General features: G+C 31.6%; 2 protein-coding genes, 1 long non-coding RNA gene and 1 pseudogene across 3 annotated transcripts; 2 read left to right on the top strand and 2 right to left on the bottom strand.

The window, feature by feature from the left end:
• Window positions 1-1,155: 1,155 nt before the first annotated feature.
• On the top strand, window positions 1,156-2,500 carry LOC146917986 (putative F-box protein At3g10790; annotated as a pseudogene).
• Window positions 2,501-5,629: 3,129 nt separating this feature from the next.
• LOC146917985 (protein APEM9-like) lies at window positions 5,630-8,001 on the bottom strand. The gene is made up of 4 exons (XM_085721975.1): window positions 7,950-8,001; window positions 7,543-7,793; window positions 6,640-6,968; window positions 5,630-6,117 (listed from the first exon to the last, which is right to left on the bottom strand). Exons 1-4 carry the CDS (start codon window positions 7,999-8,001, stop codon window positions 5,988-5,990), a joined length of 762 nt encoding a protein of 253 aa, XP_085578101.1. The 3' UTR covers window positions 5,630-5,987.
• A 1,305-nt stretch (window positions 8,002-9,306) lies between these two features.
• Window positions 9,307-11,448, bottom strand: LOC146917984 (uncharacterized). Its single transcript, XM_085719663.1, has 2 exons — window positions 11,146-11,448; window positions 9,307-10,659 (listed from the first exon to the last, which is right to left on the bottom strand). Exons 1-2 carry the CDS (start codon window positions 11,438-11,440, stop codon window positions 9,581-9,583), a joined length of 1,374 nt encoding a protein of 457 aa, XP_085575789.1. The 5' UTR covers window positions 11,441-11,448; the 3' UTR covers window positions 9,307-9,580.
• A 2,103-nt stretch (window positions 11,449-13,551) lies between these two features.
• LOC146917983 (uncharacterized) lies at window positions 13,552-14,132 on the top strand. Its single transcript, XR_015014220.1, has 3 exons — window positions 13,552-13,755; window positions 13,856-13,941; window positions 14,081-14,132. It is a non-coding gene; the product is annotated as an uncharacterized LOC146917983 (long non-coding RNA).
• The last annotated feature ends 11,468 nt before the right edge of the window (window positions 14,133-25,600 follow it).

Genomic DNA, 25,600 nt, shown 5'->3' with positions numbered 1-25,600 from the left:
TCCCTAGCATTTATTGCTCCTTGTTTATTATGGAATTGCTCGATAAAAGTACAAATGAAGTCCACAGTGTATTATTCCTCGATAAAAATCATCCATCCGAGTTGTTTTTCCTTCTATCCTAATTGAATAAGTGATTTCACATATTTTCAGTTTTTTTCGTTTGTTTTTGTGATATTGTCGTCTCTGCACGACTTTATTTGTTTTGATTTTTCGTCTTTGTGCGGTGTGTTATTGATTTCCCGTCTTAGTGCGGTGTTTATTTGATTCAGGTTGAAAGATTAGCTTTGAGCAAGTGCAAATCCGATTAATGACTTTGGCGCCGTCAACGTTGCAGATCCGGAGACATGAGTATTTCAGAGACTTGAATATAGTCATATTTATGCATAGGTACTTTGCCGTTTTATGCTATTAACATGAATGCTGTGAGTTTATTCATAGATCCATCCTTTTTGTTTTTAGCGAATTTGGATTTGTATTGTATTGTGTATTCTATCAATTTGGATGAATGAATATCATTTAATTTTGTGAAAAAAAAGTTGAACTATTTTAGCAATGGACTGGTGGTAAACAGACCAATACTTAATAAGAATAATTTAATAAAATTAGGAGTACTACCATGACCAAAAATAAAATAAAAATTAGGAGTACTACTGAATATCTCTATGCATATGTTTTAAATTCAATGTAGATTTTTTTCGTTAGTTTTTAAATAATTTTAGATTTGTGAAAAAACTTAATTTCTCTTGGTGCCAGTCTCGAATTGTGTACTTCAACGACCTTACAACCATTGGCTTCACAGGAAACTTGGCAGAAAAAACTTAATTTAATTTAGTTAAAAGAAAATAGATAACTAATCAAAAGAAAATTAGTAATCTTTCAAAAAAGAAAAAAATATCAGTAAATAATTGCCTCAACCAGATTTGGATTTTGAATAATTGCCTCAACCAGATTTGGATTTTGAAGTTTGTTATATATATAAAAAAAAAAGATTTGGAGTAAAAATTAATTTAGTTTTTCTGTATAAACTGTTAGAGTATACAAAAAACGAGAAATCATTTGAAAACCTAAATTTCATGTTAGCAACAGACACTATCTCTACGTGAGTGTCAGTGCGGTTCACATCAGACGCTATCGCTTGTTACTGTGATGAAATCGATGGATTCTCTTTCAACTGAAAAGGTTAGCAATCATATTCACGAAGATATTGCATTTTCCATTCTCTCAAAATTGCCTCTAAAATCTTTGAAACGATTTACTTCAGTAAGTAAATCATGGTCTTGCTTATTTGAAAACCCTATTTTCATGAACATGTACTGCATGAGTTTCATATCTGATGCTTATGAGGACGATGGTTCATGTCTCCTCCTACAACAGACTCAGCCAGATCCGTCCGATCATGGTTATGTGTTGTATTTGCTTTCTGGCGAGACGCTTGAGAAGAAAGTCAAATTATGTCCGCCACCTCTGTTTAGAGAGATTAACAACCCTGGTTTTATATTGGGTCCCGTTATTAACGGAATCATGTGTCTTTGCCAAAATGGTACAACTGTTGTATTATGGAATCCAACTACCGACGAATTTAAGCTCCTTCCTCCAAGCCCTACTCAGTTAGAGCCCTCGGTACGTTATGAGATTGAACTGGAAAAGCTTCATGGATTTGGTTATGACCGTGTTAGAGATGACTATAACGTCATTAGACATGTACATTATGAATTAAATTTATCTGACTATCAAAATTATAGTGACTCTGAAGGTGATGATGAAAATGATAGTTACCGTGTGTCACGCGACGACGTATGGGAGATATATAGCTTAAGAAGTAACTCTTGGAGGAAACTTGATTTGGATATGCCTTGTGGTATGACGACTTTTGTAGGTGTCTATGTGTACTTGAATGGAGTGTGTCATTGGTGGACTTATGATGATGATTATGATAAAGAAGCATATTTGGTGTCATTTGACTTAAGCAAGGAGGTGTTTTGTAAAACACTCATGCCCTCAACTTTGATTGATTTTGATTCTGGATGTGCGATGAGACGCTTTAGATGTGTGATGAGACACTTGTCTTTATTAAATGACCACATTGCTTTGATCTCATATTATGAAAATGTTACTTTTCACATATCAATTTTGGGTGAAGTTGGTGTGAAGGAGTCTTGGACCAAACTCTTCATTCTTGAGCCCTTACCTGGCATTCATCTTCCTATTGGAGAGGGTAAGAATGGGGATTTATTCTTCGGAGGAAATGATAACGAACTGGTTTGATATTAAAGGATACTGGCATTGTTGTCGGGTAGTCATTCACAAGGAAAGTCATCTTCTCATTGGTGGAATAAATGGTTGAATATTTTTCTTTTTTAATCTCAGATTTCACCCTAGAGGTTTATGGCAATGGTTATTAGGTTTTTTCCATGTATACATCATAATATTATGTTCAAGACAAGTTACAAAACAATTAATGATATGAATCTTGGTTTATGGATTTTATTTTGATGTTTAATATCTTTCTATCACATTTCGTACTTTTCCAACAAGCTGTTGAATGTAAGCTTTCTCAACATGTCTAAGGATCATTCATTGATATAGGCTATCTTTCCTTCACCTCCATAGCAAGGTTTTTGTAACAATGTGGTTTTAAAGTCTGATTCTTATTCTAATAAATAACTTTTGCATAAGGCAGTACAAGGTTTTCTTTATGAAAAGGTTTATGTAAATTGTACTAAGAAAACTTACAAGATGTTTATAATAACTCATTTTGTTTGTCAGTTAGAACAATTTCTATAATGTCTTTATGCTGATCCAGAAAAAAAGACATAATTGGGGAATTTCAATACATTGAATGGAGAGATTTCTGCTGAAGCTACAAACTTAGGACTGAAGAAACTCCACTGGATATCCCAGGCACCAAAAGCAGGAACCAAGATAGATTTAAAGTAATAATCCTTACAAAATACTCTCATTCTAGGGCAAAAATGATTGCGCGGAATTCTGCCTCGTTTGAGTCTCACACAAACAGAGGCTGCAAACTGAGCAAACACAATGCCTCTAAACAATTTTATGAAGAGAGCAAAGAAAGAAGAGTAACATGCAAAAAATATATAGTAACTGTATAGTTTTATGCAATTAAAACAAAACAAGAAAATGTTCACTTTACTAGTTTATTCATCACTCTTGATTTGTATTCTTAAATGCCACACATTGAAAAAAAAATCATTGAACCTCTTCTGCAGTAGATTGTATGAGAGGTAGTAGTACACTTTCAGCAAGGGGATTTGAACCAATAAACCATAATGAGCACGTAAGTTATATATTGTATATTATACCTCTAAACATTTATGATGTACTGAGATAGACACGAAAATAACACTAACATGTAGACACTGAAAATAAATATAGAAAATGGAAGTGATTGAGTGTAATCACATGCATCAATGTCTTGCCGGTGTAAAACATTAACACGTCTCGTACACTAAACATACCTTCAATGCCATTAAAAAAACAGACATACCTTCAATAAAATTTAAGGATACAAAATGGAAGGATACAAAGTGCAACACTATACTATTTAGTTTAACTATTACACTAGAGTTTAGATAAGCTAAAAAATAAGTAAACTCAAATTTGTCATTCTTTACTAATGCAGATTATTTTGCTTTGATAAATTTTAGTTTTCTTGTTGCATGCAGCTTTGTATAATTTTTACTCAGCATTTTTCATATATATATATATATATATATATATATATATATATATATTATGAGTAAACCCTTGTTTGGATCTCTAAAACTCGCATTCGCTATCATATCAGTCAGTGGATCAATTTAATGAATCAAAAACTCCCGAAATGTATGTTCTATTAGTAAAATGCATCCAAAACGTTAACTTGGTGTTTAATAGCATAGATGTATCCGTTATATTCGGAACTTTTGGATTTTGATTATTATATTTATATTTTTTTGTGTAAACCGGGTATCCTCCGCGCGCGACTGCAGAGAATAATCCCTCGAGCATTGTGGAACCCAAATGGACGGCAAGTTCTCCCTAAGAGTTTTAACTCTGCTGCATGCCCAAAGCTGAATAAATTAGTCGATGGTTTTCAAAAGAAAATAAATATAAAAGTACTAATTTTGAGTGTCTGGATTTGGATTTTGTTGTTGTGGTGTTGCGTATGATGATGCTTAATGGAGGTTTGATAGAGGGAGGAGGAAGAAGACGAAGATTGAAGTTTGCTCATATTTTTTTAGAAGATGAGAGAGTTATTGTGTTCATTTTAGTCTCTCGCCTATGTGGGCATTCCAGTAAGCATTTGACATGGCGAAAAATAGGGATGCATCATCAAAGTTAACACCGAGATAATGTTTCGGACTAATTTGACTAACATAACTAACATTAAGGGAGTTTTTAATAATTTATGTTATACAGGGACGTGTGTGTTAGTGAATGACATTTTGAGGGACCCAAATGAGGGCTTACACTATATTTTAGTTTCTTGTTATTTTACTTTTTTATAAGAAAAAAAAATAGGGTGATGATACTACCTTGAAACAAAATAAGAACATCCTACTCTAAATAGGCTGTTCAAACATGTGCTCCGTGAAGGCAATGTATGTGCAGATTTTTTGGCTAAGTTGGAAAGGAACTCTACTCTTGGAGTGACAACTTGGGTGACACGCCCTGATGGGCTGCTCTCGTTGCTCAACTTTGATGCTTTCGATTTCTAGTTAGCCTTTGTTTTATTTTTTGTATTTTGCATAACCTTCACCAAAAAAATAAGAACATCTTATGGCTAAAAGAACATGAGGTTCAAACTAGATTTAGTTCAAGACATGTCTTTTTATCACTAGATCAAACTCTTTGAGTTAGTTTCTTGTTTTTTTTTTTTTTTTTTACATATTTATATTTTTCGAGGTAAACTTAAAACGAATATTTTTGTAAAGAAATCATCACTTTATGTGATATTCTATAGAGTATCTTATATTTAAGAGTCTTATAATTATTGACAGAGGAGTATATATATAACTTCTCCACGAACAAACAGGTACTAAACATGTTTGTTTTTGGTAGGAGAAGGCCAATTGTAAGGCATTTAAGTATCACATTTGAAGAATCAAATACTACCTCTGGCTAGCTGAGGATGGAATAGAAATACAAGGATATGATGGTTCTCAATGTTAGAATGTTGCTTTATCCTTACGAGGTATCTTGGTTACCAATCTTGATGAATATGGTTCAATGCTTAAGAAAGCTAATAATTTCATAAAACTCTCATAATTGATATTGTATATATATTGACCAAAAGTACTTATGGAAGAAATTAGTTAAGATGAATACAATGTTGCATTTTGCTTTGAATGTTACAATGAGCTCTGACAATTCAATTCAAACATTTCAACTCAATTCTCTTCATTTCAAAATTCTTGCAATTTCATTAAGTACTACTACCTGGTATTCAGGAATAAGAAGAATGGTGTTGTTCAAATTTAATTAGAGCTTCAGCCATATGGCTTAATCAATTTTCTCTTCCACATGAAATATATTACAAAGTAGAAATGGTGGATTTGCATCCTATGACTATGAGCTCGCAAGATCTTATGCATGCTTTCTCTAACTAAATGAAAAACATTGCAGATTTAATTTTAAATGATTTAACATTGAATTGGTTTCTGTCACACAATAAATCCAACTGAAACATTTGAAGATATCGCCATTGATATCAGTATATAACCGCCAAGCAAAAGGTTTACAACATAGCACAAAGCGCCTGCTGGGTGTGCTCCCCTACGGCTGCCTAAAATCAACATTCCTAGTAAAGAGAATATTATAATCATTTATCATGTGCAAGTTTTCACACAAATTCAAAGCACTAAAACCTCAAGGCTTTGTTTAAACAATATATTGCCTTTCCAGAACTAGATGGATAGTCAAAATGATCTTTGGAGGATTACTTGTGGCATACTCATGAAGGTCAGGCTTGATCAACAACACCATCACTGACCTTGAAGTGTTGCAGTAGTGAGGGGTTGAACAGCTGCTAAAGGATTAAGTTGATGGGAAAATGCAAGCTCCCACAAATCGACCAAAGCCTTCTTTGTCACAATCACTTGTCTTCTTACAATCCTAAACCATGAACAGTGTTTATTCAGAAAAATACAATCCCTTAAGATAGTAGAGTAAATATTGTTGAATTCACTTTTGGTCAATTCAACATGTTTTGGTTACATTAAAGAAAGCATAGTGACAAAAGTATTATTTTACAGTATAGCATGCTCCCAACAAGAACAACTCACAAGCTACGATTCCCAATTTAGAAGTCCATTAGTCCTACGTTTGCCCGAAAACACTATCCAAGTTAACTTCACAATAATAGCCCCTTAATGTATGTAAAAATTATGCATGCTTTTATCAAGTTATTGGTAAAAAATTAAATAAGGTTAAGTTAAATATAAGATAGTCCTTTAGCCTTCAATACATGTTAAAATTTTATAAAGAAAATACAGCCACCACCAACAGTGAAAAATAAATCATCTAAACAAAGCGAATTTTGACAGGCAGCTCTTATATAGTGAGAGGACACGGACAATGGGTTATAGGTGTTTAACAGACACATTCTACTAGGGAGCCAAGAATTCAAGTGATTACCTTTTCAAAGTAGCTTGCTTTCTTCTCAAAACATAACAGGCGAACAAGATCAAACAACCAAGCATGATCTTCCCACTAGGTACAACAATCTTAGCATTAGCGAACTTCAAGTTAATAGCATGGAAACACCAGGAACATGCCTCTATTCGTTCAGACAGTTTTGAGACAACTGCATGTTTGCTTGTCAAGGCTCTAGGTGATCCTTTATACTCATGTAGTTCTTTCGAAGAATAAGTTCCATTGTCATTTGTAGGCGATTGTAGAGAGGCAACTTGAGACGATGTGGTACTTCTAAGAGAACGTATAGAGCGTAACCTTCTCAGAAGTTCCTATGAATACAGTGGCATACCAATATTTAGTAAAACAAATGAAAGGGAAAATCACATCTTAAGACAAACATGATATTTAGAAAAAGATGAATTTTTAAATTTTCTAAACTAGTAGTTTCGTCATATTGCAGAGAATGGTCAAATATTTACAGATTCAAAACTTAAGATATATTGGAAAAGATTATTGTGTCAAAGTTAGTAACTTTACCTAGAGTAACATTTGTTAATATACTTCTTGTTTTAAACTATACACGCCCAAAAAAATTAAAACTTTGAATCATAAACAATATGCATAAACAATAGGAAAATACTAGAAACAATCGTTGACATTGCTTCTTCCAATCTGTGCATAATGATAACCTAATACCTCGTTGCTACTCAACGTCATTAACCGTACAGGAAAATTTAGTTGATTTGATATTCACAAAGTGCATGTCAGCTGGCAAATTGAGCATTTCGTATCAGGAAAACACACCATAACTCTGTTTCCCAATTCCATTTAAAAATACCTGATAAAAAAGCTTTAATCTTCTATGTAGAAGAATTACTTTTAATCTACAGATAATGCTCTTACCTGTCGATTTTCTTCAGGCAATGGAGCATTTTCAACCCAGGAAACTGCAAGATCTACCTCTTTTAAAACCGTTGCAAGAAGTGTGATGGCATAGACCTCGACAACTTCCAAATATTCATCGATTCCAAGAACAAAGTGTCTTTCAAATCTACTTTCACGGCCTTCCTTTTCTTCTGCAATGACAGCATGATATTGTCCATCCCCAAGACTCCATCCGTTAAGAAACTCCTCGAGAAATTCTCGAACAAGCTCTGAAAGAAATAAGAAAAACACATAATCATATCATATCATATCTTATAAATCGATATTATGGTATACAATCAGTGTGAACTGTAAAACTAAGCAAAAAAGAATTATACCCAGTAAGTAGAACTTGTGCAGGAATAGCTTTTAGTGAAATGAAATACTCTCTGAGTTGATCAAGAATTTCTGGAGTCCTGCAGCAAGCCACGCATTCATGATAATTAGTAATTTTATATATAAGGTCCGTTTGGATTGACTTATTTTTGAGCTTATGCAAAACAACTTATGCAAATAAACAAGCTTTTTAGTAATATTCATTCATAAGATTGTCAAGTTAGTTAATGAAGAAACAATTTTCGTTAGCAAGAACTTATGAATTAACATAAAAGCTTATTAATTTACATAAGCTAAAAAATAAGTCAATCCAAACTGGTCAATAATGATGAAATATTGAGAAAAATGTAAAAGGGACTTACTTGCCAAGTTGGTTGAAAGCTTGAATGAGGACCATAGAAGTTGATTGAAACATATCTTGAGTTGTTGAAATGGGTTTATCATCATAATAATCATTGCGCAATTGTTTCAAAATGGAAGAAGATAATGATTCAGCTTCTTCATACATGGAACAAACAAGATAGCTACAAAACAAAATAACGAAGAATGTTACATATGATCATCACTGCAAATATGTATGGGTGGTGGGCCCCTTTTAATTTTCATCTGCCCATGCAATTTAATCAATTGATAAATTCAATGGCTGTACTGTATTCGGGATGATTTCGCTGTATATTTTCTCTGGACATATAGCATCTCCCTTTAAAAAATGGCGTGTACAAAGGATATGAGAAAGTAAAGTTATGTCTTGATGCGAAGGTCACAGTGAACAACATTTAGGAGAATAACATAGTGACAACGAGTGAGTGCACTTTAGTTCAAAACATTAGTTGGTTATTGCAAATGAATTGGAAGATGAGAGTTTGTTGTTCATTCTATGAAACTAATATGTGTGCATAAATGTTGACGAATATGGGTTGAGATCAAGGAATATATATGATCTTTTTATAAGGAGTATTATGTTGATTTTATAGGATTACACAACTTCCTAGTCTATATGGTATCAGAGCCTGGTTCGATCCAGGGACCTATATTTTCTCGAAAATGAAATTAATAGTGATTCCTTTCCCCTTGCGTTACTTACAATACAACAAGCATTTTACGAGGTATTTTGGGCATGGGTCAATTCCTTTGCTACGGGTTACTCTCAAAAGAGGCTTTTATATACAGTGTTTCTATAAATTTTATATATACAACAATGAGAAAGCTGATATTAAATTTTGAAAACTAATGATTTATTTAATTTTTTATTGAAAACTATTGATTTTTTTTATATGTAAATTAGTGATTCTAAGAGATTAAAAGAGATCCTTAAAAAAATAGATTAAAAGAGATGAGAATTATAATATTTAAAACTTTCATGTTGCATGATATGCTTCTCCTCAATGTGCCACAATAAGAGCAGAATTCCAAAACTTGTCCAATAAAATAATAAAACTGTAAACCAGTACAACATATTCCAATCCAGTCCATTTATTTGCAAATCAAAGAAAAAACAAATAGAATAAGGTCCAACCCAAAGTGTAGAATAATAAGCATGCTACTCAGCGAGAGTATAGTCTACCTCATATTATAGATGTCTAAAACACCAATCTATATTCCAATCCAGTCCATTTATTCACAAATCAAAGAAAAAACAAATAGAATAAGGTCCAACCCAAAGTGTAGAATAATAAGCATGCTACTCAATGAGAGTATAATCTACCTCATATTGTAGATGTCTAAAACACCAATCTACGTAACGTTGTTTTGAGCAGCAATAACTAGGATGTGGAAGTTCACTGCGTGTAACACCAGGATGAATGAATTCTGGCATTTTATTGTTATCTCCTTTATACACCCTGTATTTGCCACATGGAACATCGAGGGCATAGATAGAATTGTTCTCATAACCCCACATGCGCGGGTTGCTCAGTGCATAATACTTTTTTGTCGGAAGATAAAATATTGCAATGTCACCCAAAGATTCCAACTTGACATAATCCATGGTAGAGAAGTCTATCTTGTACACGTTAAACGTTACCTTTGACATAATATTAAGCACTAAAAGATATCCATCACAACTAACCAACCCTACGTGTGACCAACAATTAGAAGTTACACCAGGAGTACTCTTCAGTTCTAAAAAATTTATATTTGCATATTTCAAGCTGAGTATCCCTATGTTGGCCTTGTCAGTGACAACATATACGATATAATTTAAAACAGCAAAGTCAACAACCTTATGTGGTCCCGAATAAGCAATCCAACAAAGATTTTGAGATTGATAGACATGCAAATTATCAGAATTAATACATAAAACCACCAAGACATATTCCTCCGAGCCTTTGGAAAAAGCAAGCAAGACTTTGCAAGAAAAATGTTTGAAATCAACATTGAAGACTGAGTTATTGATTAGCATATTTCTTCTTGTAAATGGATTAATAAGTATAAATGAATTATCCTTTCGTGTCATGATTAAATATCCGCTAGAAGACCCTTGATAGGCAAATCGGAAGTAGTTATTGATCATCTTTGAGTGATAAACTTTATGGTGAGGTAAGCTGAAGAAGATGAAAGATTTCTTAACAACACACCTTTGGACAAGTAATGGTTCTTGGGATGCCATGAAATTCCTCCAATAAATTTTATGAAATTCTCGCCAATTTTTGCATACATTACCAAATTGAAAGAGGTCATCAAAATCTAGATTCCTCAAAATGATGTCAAGCAAATCCCAAGGAAGTTGACAGTTCTCTTCTACCTTCTTCTTTTTTTGTCCTTTGTATCACAACAAAGGATGATGTTAGGTGATTTACAAACATGTTTTTTTTTTTTCTATATTTCTAAAACATATGATTTTTTTTATTTATTATGGTCCCATAATATTATAGAAAATGAGGAGATAAAGAAATATTTATTTTCCCATTTTTTCGAAAAAAATAGTAAAAACAAGAAGGTAGAAGAGGAAGCAATGTAGATTAAGTAATGAAGCTGAAAAGAAGAAACATATATGAAGTTCTAGCATAATTAAGGATGTTTCGCGACCGTAACGGCGGGTTTCGCGCCTGTAACAGCAATACGTAACGGCATTTTGGTGTGATTTTTCCTCTCAACATTAAAACGGCAGATAAAGGTACCGCTGGCTGCCTATACCGTTTTGTAACGGCCGATATCACGGTATCGTTTCTGTATTTAAAACCTTGATACCTAGCTACAAAGGAATAATATACGACCTTATAAAAAATAGTAAAAACAAGTACTAACCAGTCCTATGACCTCCTCGTTGTTGATGATCATTGATTGGGATTGGAATTGGAAGTGTGATACGAAAATGCTTCATGTAGGCGTTGAATCTGAAAATTAAATGATTATGCCCTTTAAGTACCTTATTCATCCTTTCTTTGAATTTTTGAACTGCAAGTCTGGTGATTCGATAATCATTAATCCATGTGGTCTTAAAAGCATGTATGTCTTTTATAAACTCTTCATACTCTTCCCTCTTACCATGAAACACAGATCTTACTTCCTCGAGAAACCCAATTCCATGTTCGTTTGCCATGGAGGCCGTTGAATTAACGAACAAGAAACCGATCCTAAATTGAAGAAACCGACTAATCCAAAATTCAGATCCGATGCGATGCGATGCGTGTGGGTTGTTGTTGTATCATAACCAACCCTAATTTTCTTATATATACATACATACATACATACATACATACATACATACATATATATATATATATATATATATATATAAAGAAAAACAACCCTTTCGGCTTTTTTCTTTAAAAAATTGTTTCTCAATTTTCAATGCAAATAACACATGTAACAAATAGATAAAAATAAATTTAGGTTTAAGGACCTGTTTGTTATGGATTAAAATAAAAGTGATTTTGACATAAAATAATTTAGAGATTATATTTTAGACATTTTATGAAAAATTAGAATCTATTTTGCGTTTGTTTACCATAATAAAAATCACTTTTTTCCAAACAAATAATTTAGCGTGTGTTTGCCATCACGTTTTCAACTTAAATTGCCTTTCCCCATTCCACCGTGAAAATTGTGAAGCTCCAAATTGGAGAGTTTGGCAAAACGTGGTTTTGGTGGGTATCCACCGTGATGGCAAACAGGTACTTAGTTTGTTTGGATACAACTATATAAAAAGGATTTGTTTGTTACAAAGTTAGTTCAATCTTTTAAATCATATTTTCTCTCTCCTCTAAAAAAAAATCTATTTTTTTAGAAGCTGCTCTTAAGAGCTTCTCATTTGAAGATAGATTTTGATTTTTTTTTTTAAAAATTGTAACAAACGGAGGCAATATTCTTAAAAGTGATTATTTTGTTAAAAAAAATGATTTTTTTTCTTAAAAAAACTGTAACAAACGGGCTCTAAATATTCTAACAATAACAAACGTGAGCGAAAAATAATGTTAAAGATTGAACTTTAAGGTACCGTTTGACCCGACTTTTTTTCAACTTCTCTACATTTTTAAGAAGTTAGGCCAAACACAGTATCAATTAAGGTACCGTTTTGTCACCCTACTACTTTTAAACAAAGTTAAAAAAAGGCCTTTAAGAAAGAAGCTAAAGTTGTTTGGTTTCTATATTTTTTTTTTTTAGTTTTAAAGTTAATTTTAAGTTAAAAGTTATTTGACAAAATATTGTACAAAATATATATAAAAAGAATAGTTGGTTTTTTTTTTCTCTTCCAATTGTACTCTATAACAAATTTTGTTATAAGAATACCATATTTTTTTTTTTAAATAAGAATACCATATATTTTGTGTCATTCAAAAAGGTAAGAATTTATATTATATAATATTATATTTGTTACATTGTTGGTGTCATTGAAAAAGATCTTTTTGGTTTTTTTTAATAAGAAAAAGATATGCATAGTTTGTTACAATATAAAAGGTGAAAAATATATATAAGTATAATTTTTTTAGGCATTTATACTTGTACTTTTAATTAAAATCAAAATTTTATAAAAATAATTATACATATTATACGACACTAAAACAAAAATTATAAGCATTATCGTAATAAAAAAAACATAGCGGGTCTAATTGTTAAAAAAATATCCTTATAAATCAAACATGTCGTAGATCTGATCATAATCATGTTCAATGTTTTGTTTGCTTCCGCTATTGATTCATAATTGTTGCACATGTTTTATTAAATTAGATCTAAATTTCCAACAAGTAGTATCAGAGCGGGTTTTCATGTTTTAATTTATTGGGATTAATTGAGTTTTATGTTTTGTTTTTCAATTTTATGAAACCTACTTTCATGAATTTTGAAATATCAATTACGGTTGTATTTTCGAATGGAATTAGTCGATTCAGAATTCATGTACTTTTTTTGTCTATCATGGATCCGAGAATCAATTTGATATGTTTTTTTGGCCGCCGGAATATCTTAATCTTAATCTTAATATTATAAAAGAAACAAAATACTGCAAAGTTGCCCTAGATTTCCCCTTTGAAAACTCAACAATATTGATTTGCAATTTCTCAGGCGTGCAAATTTTAGGGTTTTAGTTTTTTGTATGTTTTTACTCTGATGCCCTTCTAATTGAAACCTGGAAACATGTTGACAAATTGGTTAATTGGCAAAAAAAGTCTTCTTTTCACATTTGTAGCAGAACAACCCTCAATGATGACTGCTTCATGTGCTATCATTTTCTTCTAGACCTTTCTTATATATAAGTGCCTTGATGGAAGAAGTAGATCAACACAATTCAAACTTCTCTAACCTTGCATTCAGACGGTTTGGTTTGAGCTTTGTGGTACGAAGGTATGGCTCGTCTGGAGAACTACACTATGTATGCTAAGGATAGATCATCTGCTGGATCGTTGGTCGCCGTTAAAGGTAAGGATTAGTGATAGTATGAAATACTGTTTGTTTTAACAAATGTAGAGATCTTTCAAAATACTATTATGCTATGTTGATTGATATTTGTTGATGCCAGTTCAAGGGAATGTTGGACCTGAAATTGACAGAAAAAAGGACTTGGTTAACATGAGGACCTTTCATATGGAATATGACTGTTGCAGTGTGAGTTCTCTTTAGTTTTTTTTGCTGTCTTTTGATTGTTTTACTGTTGTGTTTCGCAATGGTGTTGCATGCAGATAGCAATGCTGAACTCAAATTCAGAAACAGAATATGATGTTAACACGTTTTTTGGTTTTTTCAGAAGAAGGGAAGGCTGCCAGCGTGTTTTTCTCGTGTTTTTGGCTTAGAAGTTGTTGTTTTTGGATTTCCAAACTGTTAAATTTGGATTTCCAAATTCTGTTATCTACCGAAGTTGTTACTAGGTTGAGTCACGACCAGGTCGCTCTCTTTAAGACGTTTCGTGGCACTACCCAAAATTGTGCAAGGTAGACTATCAACCACGCCGCCTCCAGGATAAAACAAGCCCAGCTACAACTGTTCGATTAACTACTGCACTGTAGAAAATCGTTCGTGAATTACACCGTCAAATCTTTATATAATACAAAAGCTTACATCTTTGAGCAAAAGTACATGTGGCATCTTCATACACCCCATTTCATTTAATGTTTTTCCATCAACCAATCAAAATGGATCTTGACTCATTCATTTTCTATTAGCCAATCAAAATTGAATCACGACTCACTTATTTTTCACCAACCAATCAAAATTGATCATGATATGATTTTTCCCCTATATATAGACAATTTGATTTTTTATTATTTTCATCTTTCTCTTCCTCCCATAAAAAATCACTGCTTTCAACCTCATTATCTTTTTGTTTTATTTTTTTTATTTTTTATTGTTTTATTGTTTATTTAACATTTCTTATTGTTATGTTCCTTTTTATGTGATTTCTTTTGGTGTTTATATGTTCTTTGTTTTTGTTCGGATCTTTATTTTGGACATGGAAGCCAATCAAGAGAAAAGAAAAAATGCATCACATATAAATTAGAATATATACAAAGGATTTCTATTACCACGTTCAAATATAATCACTTTCATCCCCCTTTTGTTTTATTTTAATCCCTCAATACTCACAACTTTTTCTATCTATCTATTCTTTTTTGTTTAATTTTTCTTATGTTTCTTATGTTGTTATTTTACTTTTAATATCTTGCTCTTTTATATGTTATTTTGGTTTTTTTTTTTGCTACTTTATGCTTGAGATGGAAACCAGTCAATAGACAAGAAGAAATACATCCTATTTTCAAAAAATTGATTGAATCGATAACTTTGGAGTGAAAAAGATAAGAAATACATAATAGAAAATCAATTTTATGGCACCTTTGATTTTTGTTTTTTGAGTCAAAAAGTTCCTTTTTCTTTAACTAAAAGGGAGCAAGGTGCAATCCTAAAATTTTAAGTGCATTTTCAAAAAAATAGTAAACCTTACAATCATTTATATTTTATTTCCTTCATCCTAATTAAATATTTAAATGAGTTTATACTATTTTTAAAATTAATATCCTAATTAAAGATTATTAAATTATTATGTTTTTTAAATGAAAAAATATTATGTTTTATTCAATGTCATATTTTTCTATCCATCATTCATTCTATTATTAAAATTAATAATCACATATGCTTTAAAACTGCATTAATATTTGTATTAATTACCTTATTTATAAGTGGAAAGTTGCAAAAGTCTTATAATAACAAAACTAAATGAATTTTTGATTTCTTATTAATATCTTTCAATGACACTTTGCCTCCTCAAAAAAAAAACACGTTTCAATGACAACCATCAAATTATTATCATTGTTTGATTTTTCAACCAATCAAATGGATTCATGCATCCTTTGTCTTAATTTTTGACCAATTAGATTTAACAAAATCATGAAAGGTTTCAATCATACACGTATTTTTTAACAATAAGCTAAATATAATTTTTTTTCCAACAAATATAATTTGTATAACAAGCAAAATATTTGTTTTTCCACTCAACATTCAACCATAACATAGCATGTGGACATGATATTTTTTTTCTTTTATTTTTCTACAAAAGATGCAAACTCATGCAAGCATTTAATTTTATATCAATTGTCTAATTCAATGTATTTATTGGTTTCGTTTAAATGTGTTTTTCCATGATGTTATAGGTTTTTGGTACAAAATTGGATGAAGAAGAAAACAATTAATTTTGTTTCGGGAAAGAAAAAAAATCTAACACTAATTACTAACATTTGACATTACAAAAGCATTTTTTTTATAGGATATCTTTTTTCTTAATTAAATATATAACTTTTAAACTATGATAATCAAGAAAATCTTATGTCTTTCATTTTAAATATTATTCAAGACATTTTGCTAATTCCCTAAAAAAAAACATTTTGCAAATTAAAAATAGAAAATAATTGACATTTTAAGGATCTACACTAACAAGTTTTTTTAAGATAAAAATAAAATTTATGGAGAAAAAAAAGTAGGGGATGTAAATCTAACCCGATAAAAAATTAGGGACATAAATCGAATTCAAAAAAAGAGCCAACACGGTCTTTTTTATTCATTTCAGTGATGGTCTTTGTCCCAATTGTTGTTTTTATCATCTTGAATTTCATTCGAAAATATTATGACATTTAATCAAATGAACTTTGTTCATTGATATGACCACATATGCTGAAATTTATTTGTGATAAAATATTTCTAAGTATACAACAATGCTTTAAACTTTTGTAAAAAAAATGCTTTAATTTTTTTACTAAAGCCTTAAATATTATACGATATACATTAAATTTTTTCAGCTTATTATAGAAGTTTCTTATTCATAGCACCATAATCACTAATTATAATTTACAATTTTTTGTCTTGGACCATGAGAATTGCAACAAAAAAAAAATTAAGCAAATTTGTTGCTAATTTTTAAAAAGTTACTTTGAAATTAAACCAAAGATTGTATTCCCATTTTTTATTAATATGCAATTTATATTTATATTGTTAATATATTTCATGCAGTGACCTTTAACCACATAAATATGATTAATACCGGTATTCAATTGAAATTAAATTTAAATTATAAACATTTGTGAAGTAATTAATTTTTTACCTCTCAAAATAGGAATTTTTTTCATTGTGAAAAAAAATATTTTTGTTGTAAAGGACTCTTTGTATACCGGAGTTTGATCGAAAGATTGTTCTACTGAAAAATCAAACTCGGGTTTCCTGATTAATTTGGAACTCACTAACCACTTGAGTTCAATCCCATTACAATCAATGCTTTTTTAGTAAAAATATTTCAAATAATTCTAATTTCATAATTCATATTAATGCTTAAATAAATTTTACAGTCCTATAATTGCAACTCGGTTGGAAGCTCCATTGAAATTGATATGCATGTGTCAATGTTCAAACTTATACCCCTCATTGTGTGAATTTAACCGCTGGAGTACTTGAGAGAAAAAATACAAAATATCTCATGAGTATATTTTTCTAATTGCTCTAATTTATATAAATGGAAAGGATATTCTCTCCAAAAAAATCATGGAAATGATATATTATAAAAACCATTTTTAAATATGAATGTAATCAGTGTTGTATGTTTTAGGAGTTTATGAAAATAGAAAGAAGATGCTAATACCAATATTGAATAAATAAATGTTAATTTTTTTATAGGATAAATAAATGTTGATTATTAATTGTTGTAGATTCAAACAAAATCACCACGATGTTAAATTAAAAAATTATATAAATAAAACAAGAAATTTTGTTCATGTGGTTAATTAGCTCCATCAACGACGAATTATTATGGAGAACATGAGTTTGATTCTAGGTGGAACAGTTAATGGTCAAACTTTACTAACCTCCCGACTTAATTTAAGATTCCTAGGACCCCTTTACCTTTAAAGCCATAGGGTTAACACCATAATAAACAGTGGTGGGCCTAATAAAGAATAATGTTTATGAAACGACTCTCTTCACTTTTATACAGATCTAATTAAATAAATTATTTTAAAATAAATAAGTGTTGTTGGAATATAACAATATAGTTATTTGTGGAACTCATTTGTTGAAGAAATTACATTCTTATTTTTTTTTTGACAGTAAAGAAATTACATTCTTATTAAGTATTATTATTAAAAGATAAATGAGTAATGTGTATAAGCGACTCATTCAAAATCTCAAATTGGCGAGAGCTTTTATTCATACAAATTTAATACATGTTTCATTTAAAATTTATGTTTGAAAGAAATACATGACATCTAAAAACTTAAAAAAATAGTTCATAATTTTCTTACTACCGGGGATCATACATTTAGTTTAATCATCACTTTAGACTAAAAGAAACCACATAAGTGATATTGACACCACATTTTCACCTTAAATCTTAAGACATTAGATATATTATGTTGCTCAACATCTACTCTTGAATTCAAATGTTGAACTTTTACTCACATTTGACACAATAACAACTCTCCCACTCGCGCTTCCGCTACAAAGTCGAACCGAGTTTTGTTACGACCGTTGGAATTTATGGGGGAACTCACGATGATGTGGATCGATCCATTGGTGCTAGAGCAATCATCCAAGTGAGAATGATATTACATTTTCACCGAATATTTAAGGTATTAAGTATATGAGTCTTCCAACTTATATGTTGTCCAACCTCCACTCTTTTATTCAATGTTGAAATGTAACTTACAATTGATACATACAACATTTTTATACTTAAGTATGGTTGAATTCTAGCCCGTGCTTGGCACGGGTATCCATACTAGTATGGTACTAAGACCACTCTTTAATATTGAAACCACTCAAATTAATATGGTATTATTACCATTCTATTATGGTGCTGAGACCACTCAAATATGGTGTTTCCACCATTCTAACCTTTAAGTTCTCCAAAATATCAATATGGTACTATGACCACTCAAATATGGTGTTACCACTATTTCTCCTCAAATAAAATTATTGAATAATTTTTATATACCGTTAAGATCATTCTTGATTCCGACGGGACATTGTTTATTCCAAATAGGGACTATGATCTTAAAAGTACTCTTTATTCCGAAGGGACATATATTATCGAAGGGACTATGAACTTAAGACCATTCTTAATTCCGAAGGGACATTAAACCGAAAAGGGACTATGGTCTTAAGAACACTCTTAATTTCGAAGGGACAGAAAGGAGTAGAAAAAGGAGAAGGACTTGTTAAACAAGTCGAAGGAGGGAGAAGAGATGAAAGACTCGTCAACACAAGTCAAAAAAGGGAGAAGAGAGAAAGAGTTTCCGACAACTCAATGAAACTCTTTGGTGTGTGGAATGCACTGTGTGAGCTCTCTATTTATAGAGAAGATTCACAACTAATAAGTGAGAAACTTTCGGAACAAGTAATATGAGAAACTTTGGGAACAAGTAACATATTACTTTGCGATTAAGTAATTCACATATTAGATCTAGTACAAAAATATCTTAATTGAGTACTAAAATATATTAAATTTAGTACAAAAATATATTATATTATGTACCAAAATATTTTAGCAAAACTTGGGGACTAAGAAAGCACTTTCTAATAATGATTAAATTAATTATTTAATTTATCATTTCCAAATAATAAAATATATATATCAATATATATTTTTTCTCTAGTGCTTATTTACCCCCATTAATTAGAGGTACACCCCCACTATATAAACACTACTAATGTGTGTGTTCCATCCGATGTGGGACTTCCACTTTTTTCAATTCACACAACACTAGTTCTACCCAACATGAGAATTTGTGTTTAGTCTTTTTACTCAATTTCCACACATGTTCCAACAATCCCCCACTTGAATTTAAAAAATGGTTTCAGAAATAACGTCAAAGACGTCTCCATAAGATTTGCTAGTAAACAAAGGTGTCGCCTACAACTTGAACCTTTGCATAGCGAGTAAAATTCTGATTAACAAGAGTTGCTTACAGCATTGAACTCTATCTCAGACATAGAACCCACACACAAACCTTTTCATAAGGTGTATTCTAAAAGCCCGTGCGTTTATGGCCTTGCACGTGTATCCCGGTTTTAACGAACGCTCTAGGTATTCTGCCCCGAATCCCATAGGAACCGGCCCTTAGTTCCACATTCATATAGGTGAGTCTATCAAGAGTACTCCTGTAGCTATGTACTCCACTCCAAATAGAGTATAGATCTCATTAAGAGTTTCTATTATCTCATCCTTCTATCGCTGCAGGAATCATGCTTTCTTACTTTTATCATAGCATGTTCTATCACTTGTGACTTGTTATTACCCATTGAACCTATTTCTTGGGATCTCCAGTCATGTAGGTCGGGTTACCATCACTTGTGACCTTTGGGCATTAGTCCTATCCTATTGGATGTGTTTAGGACTTTCTTTCTAGTAATTCCTTTCGTCAAAGGATTAACTAATTCTTTATCAGTACGTACATGATCTACTTTAACCGTTCCTTTTGAGAGTAGCTAGCTCTCTAATCCTTTATGTGTTCATGCCTTAATTATCGTCTCTAACGATTCTCAATTTTTGTAATAGCTGCAGACTATCACAATGATTTAACACTTCTGGAAACAGTTTTATCCACTAAGGGATCTCAATTAGCAAACATCTTGTCAACTTGCTTCTCCACTAGTTTTCTCTAGTGTTCTCATCTCAGATTCATTCCATAGTGGACTGAGTCAATATCATTTGTTTTAACAAACAACTCCTCTAGTGATGCTCAATATACAAACACTAGTCGCTAAATATTCATCTGAAAGATGTTCTATTTTATATCCTGTACCATTTAAGTACAATAGGTTCCTCCTAGTGAAGTAATCTTAGAGTCATAGTTTTCTTAAGGCACCTCATGACTCTTTCTATAGCATGACAATGCTTCTCATCCGTCTACTAGTAAACTTGCACAAGAGTTTTACGACATCGGCAATGTCGGGTCTAATACATTCAGTGGCATACCTAAGTATTGCCAATGATGCTCACATTTGTTTTTCTAACTCCATCTCAAGTGTTCTTACACTTGATCATAATATATGATTGCAAGTTTACGGTGAAATAATTACATTTCCTTAAGATCTTCTCAACTTTGTGAGATTTATCAAAAAAGTTCTCTTTTCTGATCTAGTAATCTTGAAACCAAGAATTACTTCAACTTTGTCTAGGTCTTTCTTATCAATGTTGTTGATAAACAATGATTTCACATAATTCATAACATGAATCTTTAAACCAAATATGAGCAGGTTGTCTTCATAGAGACATATGATCGTGCAAATATTATTTGTCACTTTCATTCACTTTATACTCATTCGATAGCATTAGAATGTCAAAAAATTTATGTCATTCCTTTTTAGACCTCACAAAGAATTATCTAACTTACAGACCTTGTTTTCTTGTGTATGAATCGCAAAACTTTCAGGTTGTTTCATATAGATTTCTTCTTCTAGTTCACCATAAAAAGAGGCAACTTTCACATCCATTTGGAGTACTATCGAGTTATGAACGGCGGCTAAAGGGACTAGTACTCTTATGGATATGATTTTCGTGACTGGTGAATGAATGTCGAAGAAGTCTATATTTTTCTCTGTCTAAAACCTTTGACTACAAGGAGAGCCTTGTATTCATCAACCGTACCATCAGGTTTTAGTTCCTTTTTCCAAAATCCAAATACAACCGATTGATTTTGCAACTATGAGACAAGTCAACCAAGTGTCATGTTTTGTCAGACTCTAGAAGATTCATTTCATCGTTTATTGCTTTTTGCCATAATTCAGCATCCAATGAGGATATAACTTCTTTAAGGCTTAATGATTCTTCTTCCAATGTATAAACCATAAGGTCCATACTCTTTAGCAATTATTGCTTTCTTACCTCTTTGAGGTTCTATAACATCTCGTACGATGTTCTCATAACTATTTCTGATTACTGACATATGATCAGATATAGTGCCCACACTAGTTCTTAATATACAAGGGGAATTTAGTTTACCCCCACTAGTGCCCCCACTATTCTTTAATTTACAGGGGTACTTACTTCATAGAAATCAACATCTTTTAATTCTATGATCACTTTAACATTTAGGTCTTAAAACCTATATGCTTCGTTATTTATAACATACCTAATGAATACACATTCATAGGCTCTACTAGTGAGTTTAACTCTCTTGGGGTGTTAAGCCAAATATAGTACGGACAATCCCAAGTTCAAAAATAAGACAAGTTGGATTGTCTTTTCTTCAAAAATTTCTTAATTGGAATTTTTGTTCTTAGACTTGGGTACTCTATAAATTTCAATTTTCGTTATAAAAATTGAACATTCAAGCATATCAATTTTATTTTCCAAAATTCACAGTCATCAATAAATATGATAAAAACATCATTTTATCATTTCTAATTTATGTGCCATCAAATTCACACATATCATAATTTATTATGTTTAGAGATTCATATTCTCTAAATTCTGATTTATATGAACTTTTGGTTCATATTTCTTGACTGCAATAAATAAAATTGTCTAATTATAACGTTGGAATTAAATCCAAGTTACTCATGTTTAAAATTAAACACTTGTTCGTGATCAATTTTGATATGTCAAATATTAAAATCACACAACTAATAACATAGAAGGAGAATTTTAATTTTGAACATGCCATCTTTTTCCAACAAGAATGCATAGCACACAAGTCTCTCTTTAAGTCTGAGTCAACTCAGTCTTATTCAATAGAAATCTGAAATTCAGATTCTTTCTTATTTATACAAAACATTTGGAACAAAATTCTCGTATAATTTCCGTTTCATCAAAACCGTTTTTTTTTCTTTTCAATTGATCCATTTTCATATAAATAGTAATGTCCAATTGAATGGAAAACTTTTCCTGTTTGTTCCACGACACATTCCAACTGTTCAAAAGCTTTAGACAATTTGTTTCTTATCATGAGAATTATATAAAAACTAAGCATAAGCATTTCATATGGTGACGATTTGAAAGGCATCAAAATGGCACGCGATTTAAGTTTCATCCGAAAAACCTTAGTTCATCAAATAATAACCTCTCATGATTTCTTTTCCGATCCAAAACCCCTTTTTTTTTGTTTTATAACAAACTTGTCAATTTTTATCTTTATCAATGATAATCACGTACAATTGGAGTTTTTATTCACAATAAGTTTAAAACATATTTAGACTATGTGAATTTCTTTCTTAGTGTTGTTGTTATAACAGCAAACACTTCTTTGTTTCAGTTGAAAGATGTAATTCTTATAGCTTGATTTATCCCTTCTGTATTTAGGGACAACTTAATCTCAGTAAGTAACTTCTTCGGTAGACATAGCAGATCGAAACGTCTTAAAATTGTTGTTTTTGGATTTCCAAACTGTTAAATTTGGATTTCCAAATTCTGTTATCTACCGAAGTTGTTACTAGGTTGAGTCACGACCAGGTCGCTCTCTTTAAGACGTTTCGTGGCACTACCTAAAATTGTGCAAGGTAGACTATCAACCACGCCGCCTCCAGGATAAAACAAGCCCAGCTACAACTGTTCGATTAACTACTGCACTGTAGAAAATCGTTCGTGAATTACACCGTCAAATATGGTACTAAGACCACTCTTTAATATTGAAACCACTCAAATTAATATGGTATTATTACCATTCTATTATGGTGCTGAGACCACTCAAATATGGTGTTTCCACCATTCTAACCTTTAAGTTCTCCAAAATATCAATATAGTACTATGACCACTCAAATATGGTGTTACCACCATTTCTCCTCAAATAAAATTATTGAATAATTTTTATATACCGTTAAGATCATTCTTGATTCCGACGGGACATTGTTTATTCCAAATAGGGACTATGATCTTAAAAGTACTCTTTATTCCGAAGGGACATATATTATCGAAGGGACTATGAACTTAAGACCATTCTTAATTCCGAAGGGACATTAAACCGAAAAGGGACTATGGTCTTAAGAACACTCTTAATTTCGAAGGGACAGAAAGGAGTAGAAAAAGGAGAAGGACTTGTTAAACAAGTCGAAGGAGGGAGAAGAGATGAAAGACTCGTCAACACAAGTCAAAAAAGGGAGAAGAGAGAAAGAGTTCCCGACAACTCAATGAAACTCTTTGGTGTGTGGAATGCACTGTGTGAGCTCTCTATTTATAGAGAAGATTCACAACTAATAAGTGAGAAACTTTCGAAACAAGTAATATGAGAAACTTTGGGAACAAGTAACATATTACTTTGCGATTAAGTAATTCACATATTAGATCTAGTACAAAAATATCTTAATTGAGTACTAAAATATATTAAATTTAGTACAAAAATATATTATATTATGTACCAAAATATTTTAGCAAAACTTGGGGACTAAGAAAGCACTTTCTAATAATGATTAAATTAATTATTTAATTTATCATTTCCAAATAATAAAATATATATCAATATATATTTTTTTCTCTAGTGCTTATGTACCCCCATTAATTAGAGGTACACCCCCACTATATAAACACTACTAATGTGTGTGTTCCATCCGATGTGGGACTTCCACTTTTTTCAATTCACACAACACTAGTTCTACCCAACATGAGAATTTGTGTTTAGTCTTTTTACTCAATTTCCACACATGTTCCAACAGAAGTTGCCCCCTTTGTTATGATACGTGACCAAAATCATAACGAGATTGAAATTGCAGTTGAAAAGAAGAATGGAAAGGTGTAATTCGCAGATGGGTGAGAGGTCCTTCAGAGATTTTACAAGCTATTTGGTGGTACGTGGATCACCATTGTGTATGCAAATGGACATCTCTTCCTTTTGACTGATTCAAGTTCTGTTGGACACTTATTTATTTTTTTCTTCCAGTTATGTTGACTGATTCAAGTTCTGTTTTTGCTTTATTATGTTGAGACGGCAGTGGTAGCATAACGAAGCAGAACCGAAGGAGATCCGTTGACAATATTTCTTGAACATTGAGTTAGAGGGAGCAAAGAAAGTGGCAGAAGGTGGTCATGATCTCAACAACTTCAATCGCAGTACTCATCGGTTGTGTCGTTGTTTTGATGTTGTGTTGTATGTGCCCTTTGCCTTCTCCCTTATTTGTAGATATCTTTAATCTCCACCAATCTTTTATTCTTTTTCAATTCTTCTTATTGATTCTCCCATCTATGCCAGGTTGCCGAAAAAGGTTTCAACAAGCTTTGGAGACACTAATTTCATTATTCTCATGGTGGTTGTCTGAAAAAGGCCAGCGGTGCCGTTTTATGTGGTGGTGATTTCCTTTAGCGGATTGAGTGGCAGTTTATGTGATGGTGATTGCAGAAGTGACTTGATTCCTGATCTAGAGTGAGCGTTTCCTTCTTCCATGCATTTATTTTTATTTATTCACCTTTGGTTGAAGTTTATTAGCTTTAATTACTTCTCCTTTTACATGTTTGATTGAATGTTTCATTGGATTTCACTTTCAACACTCATGTTCTTTTTGAATGACAAATGCGTGTTTTGGATTTAGAATTTGAAATTGTCTCCACTCCTACTACATTCTTCATGCCTAAATGTGTGTTTTAGTAATTGTTTCATTCACATGTCGAAAAGAACAAGTAATTTTTATCTACAAAATTATGGTCAATTAATGAATTTTAGAATAAGTAGTAACTTGCAACATGTCTCTTACAATGAAGGTACAAAATTTGTTATAATATGTTATAGATTCATGGTACGATTATGAAATGCTAATTGAAATACTAACTATGATATAATGCATTTGAAATTAATCTCTTACTACT

Source organism: Medicago sativa, chromosome 6, assembly GCF_051527215.1.
Source record: "Medicago sativa cultivar Bolivia chromosome 6, Bolivia_mono, whole genome shotgun sequence".
Classification (NCBI taxonomy): domain Eukaryota; kingdom Viridiplantae; phylum Streptophyta; class Magnoliopsida; order Fabales; family Fabaceae; genus Medicago; species Medicago sativa.
Note: the sequence above shows the minus strand (reverse complement) of the source record. Positions and strands in the feature narration are given on the sequence as shown.